The sequence below is a fragment of the Impatiens glandulifera genome, unplaced genomic scaffold (genome assembly GCF_907164915.1).
Source record: "Impatiens glandulifera unplaced genomic scaffold, dImpGla2.1, whole genome shotgun sequence".
NCBI classification, from domain to species: Eukaryota; Viridiplantae; Streptophyta; class Magnoliopsida; order Ericales; family Balsaminaceae; genus Impatiens; species Impatiens glandulifera.
This window is the reverse complement of record NW_025919829.1, coordinates 878-15,464: the sequence shown is the minus strand read 5'-3', so window position 1 is coordinate 15,464 and position 14,587 is coordinate 878. Positions and strand designations below refer to the sequence as shown.

Genomic DNA, 14,587 nt, shown 5'->3' with positions numbered 1-14,587 from the left:
TTATATTCTAAAAAAATATTTTTATTATTATTTAAAAAAAATAATCTTCATTGAGAAAACTCAAGGAGTAAAAATGATTTTTAAGAGATCAAAAATCACTGAAAATAAGTAGTAAATCTGAGTACGTCATTCTAACTCCCTACATTTTCAAAACAAAATTATAGAAAAAACAAAAATAAATCATTTTATTATATTTTAAAAAAATTATTTTAATAAAATTGTGATGTCACGTGTAATATTGTGATAAAATAACAGTTTCATTTTGACAAATATTTTAGTCTTAATTAATTAATAGTTGATCGAATTCAATTTTTACAAATATTATCCTATTCCTAGCTCAATTAATAGTTGAAGGTACTGGAGTTTTGTTTGCCTAATCTCCCTCATATTTGAATTTGTGTTACTTTTTATCGAATTAAGTTCGAACTTTAAATTGTTTCATATAAGATTGAACAATTATAATTTTAGTCATTTAAAAATTTGTCCAGATGAAAGTCGATTTTCTTACTTTAATGTAATATTTTTTCATTTTGTTAATTAATTTATCATATTTGTATTAAAAAAATAATATTATTCAATTTATTCTATTGTTACTATAATTTAATACAATGTCAAATACTAAAAAAAAAGAATTGTGAAATTTTCAATGTATTCTTCATAAACTTCTTTTTTATTTTGATTTCGTCCCTCAAACATAATTACAAGAAGTTGTATCTAATTAAGCGAAATTGAATTTGAGTTAATTATTAAATAACACATGAACATAATAAATCAACTTAACTCATTTAATTAAGTTAATTATTTATAAATTTTACAAACATATTTGAAAATACTTACCATTCCAAATTATTGTCTATGAAAAATCTTACCACTCTTCTAAGTTTCACATTTTACATATTTAATTAATTAATTTTTTTAAATAACATATTAAACCAACTTAATTTATTTAATTAAAATAAATTAATTGATAATCATATTACATAATTTTTACTAACAATATAATTTAAAATATATATAAATTTCCAATTCACTAATATTTAGCCTATCTTAATATCTCAAAAATATCATGTTAATTAATGTTTATTTTTTATCTCAATTTTGTTTTAATTTAACTTATTTTTAAATATTTCTTTTTTATTTTGTTACATAAAAGATAATTTGTAAAATTAATAATAAATCACCTCCAATCAAATAATAATAGTACAATAATCTCTAATATAAGATGTTTTTTATTAATGGATTTGAATATATTAAATCAAAAAATTATGATCCTTACAAATGTCGATGTGTTATACTAAATCAAAAATTATAACTGAAATGCATATACTACTATATCTACAACGATTGTAATCCAAAAATTATGATCCATATTGCTTGGGTAGAGGATTCTTTGAAAATCTTGCTTGAAGGACAGAGGATTAGGAGTGAATTGCATTATTTAAATTAGAGTTTATAATTATTTATCTAAATTTATAACATCGGATAAAATACAGACGTTACTAAATCCACTTCTTCTAGCATTTGTATTTTGTTCGGACGTTGTTTAATTAACTCACATTTATCGTCTGTTTAACATGTTTCTAACATCTGTAATACATATGAATGTTATTTAACTCACCTCTGGCGTCGAATACATACGAACGTTATAAATGTATGTTAAAACACTATTTTTTTAGTGGTAGGTTCGAACAAACTTGGAATCGAAATTCAATCGTGGTTATTAGAGTGAGTTCCGATTAAGTTCCGATTTAATCACTTAATTTGACCACCCATAATATATAAATATATATATATATACATATATAATTTTAAAACTTAGCACGACCATACTTATGGTCTCCCCCTACAATTTAAATTTAAGGAGAAACAAATCTCAAGTAGCATGTGACTCTTGGGGAGGGTGTGCTACAAGATTGTGAAAACTGCATACCATGCAATTAGCTATCAATCATATTATCTACATTATTGGGACCAACAATTTTAGAGGAGGAGAATGTTGAGAAAAAAAATTGTAGAATAGGATGAAAGCAACCAAAGAATAGTATTACTTGACAAGTAAGGGTGAACAAACACCATAGATTTAATTGCTAGAATGAAAAAGAAAATGAAAATTTCAAAATAGTTTTTTTTTTTAAGCGAGAAATTCCGTTCTCGTGGGTTAAGCACATAATCCACAAATATACTTAACAAATTAACTATGTCAGTGAAATTTGTTGGCCGACGAACTCGAACTCAAGAGCTCATGAAGGCTGAGATATTTAGGTAGAAGATTTAACTTGCATCTAAATGACAAAATTTTGAAATCTTAAAAAGGTAATAATAAATTTATGTCCATTTTGGATTTTTAATTTGAGAATTACAATATTATGCATTACTTATATTTCATGTTGTTGGGCTCATTTTTATTTGTCTTCGAGTGATTTTATATTTTAAATTGAAGTCTTAACAAAATTTAATGAAAATTTTCAATATTTTTTTTTATTTTCACAAAATATATACTAACGAATATATAATAATTTTTATTATTTTGAAATTGGTGTATTATTTTAATATATATATATATATTTATATATATATATATATATATATATATATATATATATATTTAGACTAAAAGTAAAAATTATATTCAAATGTATTTTTATTATTATTTAGAAAAAGTAATATTTACTCAGATAACTCATGAGTAAAAGTGATTTCTATCATTGAAAATGAAATCTTAAATGTAAGTATGTCATTTTAACTCCCTACATTTACAAAAAAAAAGTTATAGAAAAAAAGAAAAATACATCATTATATTTTATTTTAAAAAAATATTTTTATAAATTTGTGATGTCATGTAAATATTGTGACTTAGTATGTCATTTTAACTCCCTACATTTAAAAAAAAAAAGTTATAGAAAAAAAGAAAAATACATCATTATATTTTATTTTTAAAAAATATTTTTATAAATTTGTGATGTCATGTAAATATTGTGATAAAATAACAGTTTCACTTTGACAAATATTTTAGTCTTAATTAATTAATAGTTAATCAATTTCAATTTTTGCAAATATTCTCATTCCTAGCTAAATTAATAGTTGAAGGGTATTGGAGTTTTGTTTGCTTAATCTCCTCGTATTTGAATTTGTGTTATATTTTTTATCAAAAATCTCGAACTTTGAATTGTTTCATATAAGATCGAACTATTATAATTTTAGTCTTTTAAAATTTTGTCACAAATTTCTTGCTTTAATATAATATTTTTTCATTTTTTTAACTAATCTCATATTTGTATAAAAAAAATTAATATTATCTCTCTCTTCGACCTTTTCTAACTATTCTCACACATGATACATCTTTGAAAACGTCTAACTACACTACATAGTTTAAAACTAATATATCTAAAAATAATATTCAATTTAAAATATATATACGGTCCAAATTGCATACAAATTTATATCATTCCGAAGTTCTATAAAAATAAATACCAAATTTGTCTATATACGAGTTTCTCAAAATATTTCATCGCATCACAAATTTATTTAGTCATCCAAATCACGTCCGAAAATTTAGGAAGCGTATATATCAAAATAAATACTTGCTTTTTTTTTAATCGTTAAATATTATTTCATTTATAAATATAGAAAATTAATTAGAAAAATAAAAATAATACGTTTAGAATAAGAATACAAATGTTTTGTCTATTTAAAAAAATATTCAAATGATTAAAATTGTGATAATTGGAGATTCATATGAGACAATTTATAATTCAAGCCTTATTTGATAACAAAATTGAGTCTTAAATAATAAGTGAACTTATATATATCAAATCTCATTTGTCTAGGTTTAAGTTCTAATCAGAAATCAAAATCCTCTCTAGTTGAATCCTTGTAACAAGTGTGACACATTGTGTTTAGATATCCTAACAAATTTAAATCCACTAGGATATAGTCTAGTATTTTGAAATATATAGAAGAAATCATGACAAATTAAGAAAAGAGTTTGATGAAAAACTATGCTTCAATCTTGTCTATAGTAGGTAAGACATAAAACAATTGGTGAAACAAAAACAAAGTACAAAAATAGGTAAAGACCTAATAAATGCCAAAATAAAATGAGTGTTTTTGGTGTCAAGATAATTTGATACTGGACTACATCATTGCAGCTCTAGAAGAGAAGGTATATTCAATACAATCTTTAAGACCAATCCATTATGAATATGAAAGAGAAAGAGAGACATGATCTACCCAATGCAAATAATTTAGCCACATGGGCACTCTAGTTCATATTACACATCATCACTTCCATTTGCTTTCTTTTATATTCTTTTACTTCTTCTCAATATTCCCATCATTTCCAAGCAACATTTTGGCAATCATAACTTCTTAAGCCACTGTTTTATTCCATTATTAATGTACCATGCATACATTAAAATTATAAAAAAGAATCTCCCCCTCATAATAACATCCTTATTTATAGTATTTATACCTCCTCATATACACAATTATTATGACAAAACAATAAACCCTATTAATCTATAATCTTAGACATGAGCAGATCTCTTGGGGAGAGCATACTACTTGTACACCATCATAGTCTTCCACAACAATATCCAAATAGGGTTTTGAAGTTCTCCGCAATGAAGATCTTCGATAAGTTTCGAAAATTCGTATTGCGTTTCGTTTTCTCTCCACTTCCTTCTTCATCATCTGAAACAAGTCGACGGTCGCAGCCATTGGCATCTGGGTCGGGTTGTACTTGGAGGAGATCTTGTGATGGGCCGGATCCGCCTAAGAGTTCGTTCAGCAGCACGTCGTATAATTACAACTATTCATCGGATTCACATTATACAGAAGCAATTGCTGATTGTATAGAGTTCTTGAATAAGTCTTCTAAGGATGGTTGTTTGGAGAATGATGCTAGTTTAATGGTTTGATGTTAATAATCACTTGTATTACAATGTTTTTACCAGTTTTTAATGGTAATATATAGCTATATGTACTATTTTGTAATATAATATTATAATAGCTATATGTACTATTATAAGTTTCATATTAATTCTATATTCAGCATAATCTTTATCTTTATTTTTTTTTAATCTTTTACCTTTAACTAAAATAGTGGATTAGTCATTTGAATAATGAATGCATTTAAAAGTAATATAGAAGCAAATAGAAAATTTTGAATTATATATATATATAATATATATTAAATGCTGTTAAGACTTCTAATTTTGTTTTTATAAATGTAAACTTTTATTAAAAAGAATGTAATATGAATTTCAAAGGTTACAAAAGTTTTAGTGGCCATAATAACAAAACTAAGATGAGTTCAACTAGATAAAGTGATTTAAACAATATGTTCAAAATTGTCGGTTAATTAATTTAAAACTAAAAGAATTGAGGATAAATTAATATAGTGTTGATTAAATAATGGATAGTAAATAATTTTTGTGTTTTCCATAACCAATTAGTTATTTCTTCTCACTTAATTCAATTTCAAATAAAAGGGTCAAAAAGACAAAATATAGTAAAATTAGAACAACAATAGGGGTATAGTTAATAAATAAAATTTTAAATGATTTTAATCCTAGGTATTAACTTTCTAAATGATAGATAAGTATAATTAATTCAAAAGTGATTATAAAATAAAAGATTCAAATCCTGTGTTCAAGCACAAAAGTATTGTTCTTCAAGAAATTGAAACCTATATTTGGCATTACTTTGAAACTAATCAAGATTTGCATCAATTAAACCTCAAGATTATACCATATAATCCACATAAATAAAATAACATATTATAGATTAGCCAATTTTTTTATAGTACATATGTTTAAATGAACTTTTATTAATTCATACGTCTAAATAAGCTAGTTTTACAAGTACATAAGTCTAAATGATTTTTTTTCCAATAAAATAACATATTCTACGGCAACAAAATATGGATATTCTTAGCCTCCTTGAGAGGTCTTGAGTTCAAGTCAATCAGGCAACAAGTTATGTGTCTGATTAAATGGTTGAGTGTGTTTGCAGGCTATGTGTTTAACCTATTGTGATCAATTTTCTTAAACGGGAACTATGACTGCGACTGTCATGCTAGTTCTCCTTTAATTTCCTAAAAAAAACTACTTAAACTAAGTCTACCTCATAAGTTATATTAAATCAACATAATAATCACTTTCAAATATCACAAATTCATGAACTGATTTAGAATTAACATGAAATAATCAACACCAATTATACCAAATCATGAAATTATTTCTAAGTGATATGTCAAATAATTTTAATATTATGATTTTATCGGCCGTCTTCATCGTTTTCAGAATAAATGTCATTTGTCAACGTAATAACAGTGTTTTGGAATAAACGAATCGATCGACCGCGATCACTTAACGTCTTACAGTTTTTTTCGAACCAAATTGTTTATTAATCGGGATATAGACCATCGACTCAATCCAACCAAGTTTGCAGTTTCTATCCAAACATCTCAACAACCGATAATTGACTTAGACATCACTCATTCAATGTCAACAATGTTCCAAATTATGCTCCAAATCGCAACCACTCGTATGCTCTAAATCGCAACCACTCATCGATCTCCATATCTTCACAACATATATTGCAACGATTAAACATAATACATCATTTTTTATACATTTATCATCCGTCAAGATCTCTCAATGCATGAGACTCCACTAAAAAAACTAGAATTTTGAAGAAAGTTTTAGAATCTGACAACTTATCTCATAGAAATTAAGCATATGGGAGAATCTCGATCCGCAGATCAAGTGTAATAATAACCGCCTTAAAAAATCCATATATGCTAACTCGTTAAGATATCACGCAAATTAAAATTGCTTTATAGTTTAGCAATTGATGAATGAGCATAAGAAAAAGTACATATTATTGATCAACATCTTATTTCTCGCCATGATGATCTTGTCCAATTACCTCATTAGTTAATAAAGTTAACTAAACTTCAGAAGCTTGTGCATATTTTTTATGGGAGCTCATATTCATCTTACAAAATAACCCACCAATTATCAATGGAATCAATGTCTTCTTCTTCTTTTTGTCTGTCTTCTTAAGTGAAGGATGTCTTAGCAATACCCTTTCATGATCTTCATCATCCACACTTTTAAGAAATGTTATTCGATCATTAGGCGAAGGATCCATGTACTTCTTACTTGAGACGGCGTGTTTCTTCACTTCAATCGCATCTTCCATGTTCTCCGTAGTAAACTTGAGGCACTCCATCTCCTTCTTCAACATAACTTGTATTTCAGCCGATTCGCGGTTCTTCAGTTGTTGAATCTCTAGTTTGGCGCGTTCGAGTTCTTCTTGTAGGGAATAGAGACAATTGGCTATTTGCATGCTTTCATCTTTTGCTTTTTGAAGGTTTTGTTTTGTTTCCTCCAACTCACCTTTGATTGTAAAAAGCCTCAATGATGATGAAGATGCATCTTCTTCTTTCATATTATTTCGTTCAATTTGTATCTACCCCAAACAAATACCAAAACAATGTCCATTATAAGCCAAATTATAAGTCAATTGTTCGATAATTCTCCGTATTTATCAAATCTCTTCCTATTTAAGAGGAGTGGATCAAATGAAAAGGACATTATTTGAAAAAAATTATAATTTTTCCCGAATAAAATGAGATTCAGAGAAAGATTTCCTACAATCCATATACAATTAAAATTTAGAGAGAATAATGATTTTTAAACTCGTTAAGACTCTACTAAACAATAATGTCACTAATATGCTTACACCAAATTTCATTTTCAAAATTAATCGCCATATATAACTTCTATTTAACACTTGAACTTGTCATTTCAAGCTCAAACTTTAATATTTTTGATCATTACGATTTTATTAAATGTCAACATGAAAGCCATAAATGACTATAGTTCGAATCTTATATAGCAAATGATCAAATTTGATCATCAAATATGATCCAAATGATTGTGAGAAACATTAGTTCATGAAATTTGATTAGTTAAAACAAAAGAATTAAGGTAATTATTGAGTTCTTAATTACCTTATTAAGAGTAATGGGTGGAATAACATGGAGTCTGTCACCAAATAAGGTGACTGCCTCTTTCACAGATTTGAATGGTGCCCTTGTGTCTATCTCTGCCTTTGATCTAATCTTTATCTTTCCCCCGAACTCCATTAATGTTTGTTTGTTTGTGTTTTTGTGTTTGAGAAAGAAGAAAGATGATTCAATATTGGGGGATATAAAGGAGATCGAAGAGATATGGAAGAAAATTCATGCAAATTAAAAGACAGAAAGGATCTACTTTTCTTCATGCTTACTTCATAAGTATACTTGCTTTTTAGTATATATTAATTCATTACTACTTAGTTTTATTCTTTTGTCATACATTCTTTCCTTCTTCTTTCTCAAGCTAAATCTAATCATTTGTTTTTCACCTCAAATTTTGTATGAGAATCAACTATGCCTTAAATTGAAATTGAAGTAAAAAACAAATTTTGTAACAAATAAATATTACTATATATCATGTTAGACATGAATTCTCACTAGATTAACCGTATCGAGAAATAAAATCATTAAGGGTGCGTTTGATGGGGGAATTGGAATTGGAATTGGAATTGGCATTGGCATTGGAATTTTAATTCCAATTCCATGAGAATTGGCATTGAATTACAATTCAATTCATATGTTTGGAAAAATTATAAAATTGTAATTCAATTCCAATTCCTATATTTGGGGAAAATGATAGAATTGTAATTCAATTCTAATTCCTATTTTGTAAAATAAAATATCGGTTCAAAATATTAACTTTTTAAATATGTTTACACGTTTTAGCACGTTTAATACGTTTTTGACATGTTTAACACATTTTTACACGTTTTTAGCACGTTCAAACATGTTTTTGACATTTTTAACACATTTTTACACGTTTAACATGTTTTTTACGTTTTTGGTATTCTTAACACGTTTTTGACATTTTTAATACGTTTAACATATTTTTCACACGTTTTAACAAGTTTTTCACGTTTTTGGCACGTTTTTCACACGTTTAACATGTTTTCACGTTTTCACACGTTTAACACGTTATACACATTTTTGACACGTTTAACACGTTTTTTTTCACGTTTTGGCACATTTAACACGTTTTTCAAACATTTTTCACGTTTAACACGTTTTTCACACGTTAAACATGTTTTTCACATTTTCACACGTTTTTCACACATTTTTCATACGTTTTAACACATTTTTCACGTTTTTCACGTTTTTCACGCGATTTTCACACGTTTTAACATGTTCTTCACGTTTTTCACGTTTTTCATATGTTTTCACATTTTAACAAGTTTAACATGTTTTTCACACGTTTTCACACGTTTTTCACATGTTTTAACAAGTTTAACGCGTTTTTCATGTTTTTCACACATTATTCACGTTTTCCACACGTTTTTCACGTTTTTCACACATTTTAACAAGTTTAACACGTTTTTGGCACGTTTTTAACATGTTTAATACGTTTTTCACACGTTTAACATGTTTTCCACGTTTTTCACATGTTTAATACGTTTTTGGCATGTCTAACACGTTTTACACATTTTTGACACGTTTAACATATTTTTTCACGTTTTGGTACATTTAACACGTTTTTCACACGTTTAACACGTTTTTCACATGTAACACGTTTTTCACACGTTTAACATGTTTTTCAAGTTTTTGGCACGTTAAACACATTTTTGGCATGTCTAACACATTTTTCACACGTTTTTCATATTTTTCACACATTTTAACATGTTTTTCACATTTTCACACGTTTTTCATGTATTTCACACCTTTTTCACGTTTTTTACACATTTTTTATATGTCAAAAATGAGGTAAACGTGTCAAAAATGTAAAAAAAACGTGTTAAATGGTCAAAAACATGAAAACGTGTTAAACGCGTCAAAATGAGGTAAATGTGTCGAAATCGTAAAAAAATGTGTTAAATGTGTCAAAACGTAAACAAATGTGTTAAATGTGTCAAAAACGTAAAAAAAACGTGTTACATATGTCAAAAACGTGAAAACGTGATAAAAGTGTCAAAAACGTGTTAAAAATGTGAAAAACTTGTTAAACGTGTCAAAATGTGGCAAAATGTAAAAAACATGAAAACGTGTCAAAAACGTATTAAACTGTCCAAACATGTGAAAAACTTGTTAAACGTGCAAAAACATGAAAAACGTGTTAAACGTGTCAAAAATGTGGTAAACGTGTCAACACGTAAACAAATGTGTTAAATGTGTCAAAAACGTGAAAACGTGTTAAACGTGTCAAATATGTAAAAAAAATGTGTTAAATGTGTCAAAACGTGAAAACGTGTTAAACGTGTTAAGTATGTGAAAAACTTGTTAAACGTGTCAAAACGTGCAAAATGTGCCAAAATGTAAAAAAAACATGTTAAACGTGTCAAAAACGTGTTAAACGTGGCAAGGACTTGTTAAACGTGTCAAGGACGTGAAAAACGTGTTAAATGTGTCAAAAACGTATTAAACGTGTCAAAGACGTGAAAAACGGGTTAATTATGTCAAAACGTGTTAAACGTGTCAAAAACATGTTAAACGTGCCAAAAACGTGTTAAATGTGCCAAAAACGTATTAAACGTGTTAAAAACGTGAAAATAATGTTAAATGTGTCAATGACGTGTTAAACATGTCAAGGACGTGAAAACGTGTTATACGTGTCAATGACATAAAAATGTGTTAAATGTGACAAAACGTGTTAAACGTGTCAAAAACGTGTTAAACGTGCCAAAAACGTGTTAAACGTGCCAAAAACGTGTTAAACGTGCCAAAAACGTGTTAAACGTGTCAAAACGTGTTAAACGTGTTAAAAACGTGAAAAACATGTTAAACGTGTCAAAAACGTGTTAAACGTGTCAATGACGTGTTAAACGTGTCAAGGATGTGAAAAACGTGTTAAGTGTGTCAAAAACGTGTTAAACGTGTCAAGGACGTGAAAAACGTGTTAGATGTGTCAAAACGTGTTAAACGTGTCAAAACGTGTTAAACGTGCCAAAAACGTGTTAAACGTGTCAAAAACGTGTTAAACGTGTCAAAAATGTGTTAAATGTGTTAAAAATGTGAAAATCAAGTTAAACGTGTCAAGGACGTGAAAAACGTGTTAGATGTGTCAAAACGTGTTAAACGTGTCAAAACGTGTTAAACGTGCCAAAAACGTGTTAAACGTGTCAAAAACGTGTTAAACGTGTCAAAAATGTGTTAAAAATGTGAAAATCAGGTTAAACGTGTCAAGGACGTGAAAAACGTGTTAAATGTGTCAAAAACGTGTTAAACGTGTCAAGGACGTGAAAAACGTGTTAAATGTGTCAAAACGTGTTAAACGTGCCAAAAACGAGTTAAACGTGCCAAAAACGTGTTAAACGTGCCAAAAACGTGTTAAACGTGCCAAAACGTGTTAAACGTGTCAAAAACGTGTTAAATGTGTTAAAAACGTGAAAATCAGGTTAAACGTGTCAAGGACGTGAAAAACGTGTTAAATGTATTAAAAACGTGTTAAATGTGTCAAAACGTGTTAAACGTGTTAAACGTGTTTAATGTGTGAAAAACGTATTAAACATGTAAAAAATGAAAACGTGTTAATTTGGAATTACAATTCCGACCTAAAAAGATTAAAATTGAGAACTATCAAATTACATATATTGAATTTCATTGGAATTTTAATTCCAATTTCAATTCTTAATATTAAAGTGTCTAACAAACATAAAAATTGGAATTGGACCCTCCAATTTCAATTCCAATGCCAATTTTAGGGTTATCAAACACACCCTAAAATAATTTAAGTGATAAATAAGATATTCTTATTTAAAATCGGGTAAATTAAAGTGTGAGGCATGTTAGTTTTCTAAATAAAATAAAATAAGAAAAAGTAAACATGACAATATAAAGATAGAGATATATATAAATGTACGATTAATTACTCAAATGTCTAATTCAAAATTTTGAAAGGTTTATTCGGTATGGTGGCTAATTATAACTATTTAAAATTAAGAATCGTAATTTATCAAACTAATATTCTCTCAATTCTAATTTTTTTTAAATTGGAATTATAGTTTTAATATTTATTTTTATATAATTTTTCAAATAAAATATCTTATTATTTTATTATCTATAACATGTTCAACTAATAATTGTTTTATAAATTTATAATATTAAAACATTGAATTGATATTTTTTATTTTTTATTTAGTAAATACCATTTTATTTTATTTTTTGAGATTTGTGAAGAAATTAAATTATAATTCTATACTTTTTTTTCTAAATATAAAAATTAAATTTTAATTTAATGTCAATTCTAATATAATTAAAATTTTAATTTTAATTTTACTCCTTCCTTTAGTTAATGGGCTTCAGCCCAATACCTATGCAAGAGCTCCAACATTGTTTGCCCGTTATGATTGACTTGACTCTTTGTGGCCACGACAAAAGTGAAAGAAAAAAATAATTGATTAATATTTATCTAGATTCATTATTTCTTGTATTACATATTTAAACAATCTAAAAGAAAATTAAAAATAAAATAGACTTTAATAGAATTGAACAAAGACAAAATATATGTTATATATTTTTTTTTAATGTAAAATATTAAAATTACTTCAATTTAATTCTAAATATAAATTAAACATGTAATTTTTGATTTCTCAAAAATTATTCTTCACTTGAATTACTTTATTGGATTAATATATATAATTATAATACAAACCCTAAACAACTAACTAATACTAATACAAGTATGTAAATATTTTTAAAGGAAAATGAATATTTTAAAGTCCATATATCTTATTTAATCGTTCCGATTTATTTATAAAACTGTAATAAATTAATTAAATGAATTTTAATAAATTTTTTAAACAAAGAAATGTATGTAAAATATCATTTTTTTTGCAAAACATCACATTTTTGTATAGCTAATAAATGAAAATAAATTTGTTAAAATCACCCCCAAAAATGGGAAATTGGACTAAATGACCCTGCAAATAGGCCTATTTGCATCCGTGGTAATTTTTAATATTTTTTGATCTGATGACCACTTATTTTTTTTTTGACTAATTTACCCTTTTCGCGAAACGCGAAGGGAGTTCGCGTTTCGCGAAGTGAAACAGTCTTGATATATATACTCAAATTTTTTCATTTCTCTCATTTTCTTTCTCTCTCATGCTTTCTTTCCTCCTGAGTTTGTCGCCGGCGGCGTAAACTCCGGCGACGGCGAGCCCTCAAGCATAAATCGACAAGATAAGCAACCTTAAACCCGAATCTATGTTTATATAACAGATTTATGTTCTCATTTCTATTTTTTAATGAAACCCTAACCCTAAATATGTTCTTTTTGGTGATATTGGTTAATATTGGTTCATATTGAATCATATTTGTTCATATTGGGTAGTATTTGTTCATATATGTTCATATTTGTTCATATTGGTGTATTAGTTTGTTCATCTTATTGATTGTTCTTTTGGCTGTGATGATATTTGCAGATGATATCGTTTCTGCTAGTTATTTAACGAAGCGTTAAGTACTTAACGAAGCGTTATGTACTTAGCGAAGCGTTAAGTACTTAACGCTTCGTTAAGTACATAACGCTTCGTTAAGTACTTAGCGCTTCGTTAAGTACTTAACGCTTCGTTAAGTACTTAACGCTTCTGCACGCGCGCGTAGGAAGACGAAGAGGCGCGCGTATATGCACGCGCCTGACCATATATTTTAAAAAATAAAACATTTGGACATTCATTTCTTTCCCTCTTCTATCCTCTCGATTCCTCTCTCTACAACCGTCTCACTGAAGAACACATTGACAAGGCCGATCTTCCCGTCCCCCTCGTGTCCTCCCTCTCTATCATTGATTCCCCATAAATCTCAGGTTAGTTTTATTTTGGTTGTTGCATGTCTTTTTTTGGTTATGGGTTTTCATATTTGCATGTTTAGTTTTAGGGTTTTGGCTGTTTCAGTTTATTTGGTTAGGTTTAGCGTTTAATGTTTGTTTCTGGTTATTGATTATTGCATTATATTTGCATGTTTGTTTCTGGTTGTTGGTTATTGTTTCTGGTTTAGGGATTCGCGAATTACTTAGCGAAGCGTTAAGTACTTAGCGAAGCGTTAAGTACTTAACGAAGCGTTAAGTGCTTAACGCTTCGTTAAGTACTTAACGCTTCGTTAAGTACTTAACGCTTCGCTAAGTACTTAACGCTTCGTTAAGTACTTAACGCTTCGCTAAGTACTTAACGTTTGATGTGGTCTATGTATATGATCTTACATTTTTGTTGTTGTTCCTTTTGTAGATGGCAGAAACCACCGTTCCTGATTTCCCTGGACGGATTTCTTGGAAAAGCGCCCTCTGCCTTAAGAAGATTGTAACGAAGTTTGAGGAAATGGATCTTGTGGAGAAGGTGTACAATACCCAATTCCGATATATAGTCTCTGCGCCAGTGTTGCAGTTCTCAGGAACTATTGTACATCACATGTTGCTTAGGAGGGTAACCTCAACCTCCAAGGAGATTACTTTCAATATCAATGGGCAAGAACTTGTGTTTGGTATGAAAGAGTACGCCTTGGTGACGGGCC

At 27.9% G+C, this 14,587-nt stretch overlaps 1 protein-coding gene across 1 annotated transcript; it reads right to left on the bottom strand.

Moving 5' to 3' along the window:
• Positions 1-6,825: 6,825 nt before the first annotated feature.
• Positions 6,826-8,177, bottom strand: LOC124918519 (WEB family protein At1g75720-like). The gene is made up of 2 exons (XM_047458633.1): positions 8,024-8,177; positions 6,826-7,479 (listed from the first exon to the last, which is right to left on the bottom strand). Exons 1-2 carry the CDS (start codon positions 8,156-8,158, stop codon positions 6,955-6,957), a joined length of 660 nt encoding a protein of 219 aa, XP_047314589.1. The 5' UTR covers positions 8,159-8,177; the 3' UTR covers positions 6,826-6,954.
• Between the last annotated feature and the right edge of the window lie 6,410 nt (positions 8,178-14,587).

What these genes read in the sequence shown, in the direction of transcription:
- LOC124918519 (XM_047458633.1), bottom strand. Translation starts at nt 8,158, where the DNA reads ATGGAGTTCGGGGGAAAGATAAAGATTAGATCAAAGGCAGAGATAGAC. An exon ending in CACCCATTACTCTTAATAAG is followed by an intron (nt 7,480 to 8,023) that starts GTAATTAAGAAC and finishes TGTTTGGGGTAG; the next exon opens with ATACAAATTGAACGAAATAA.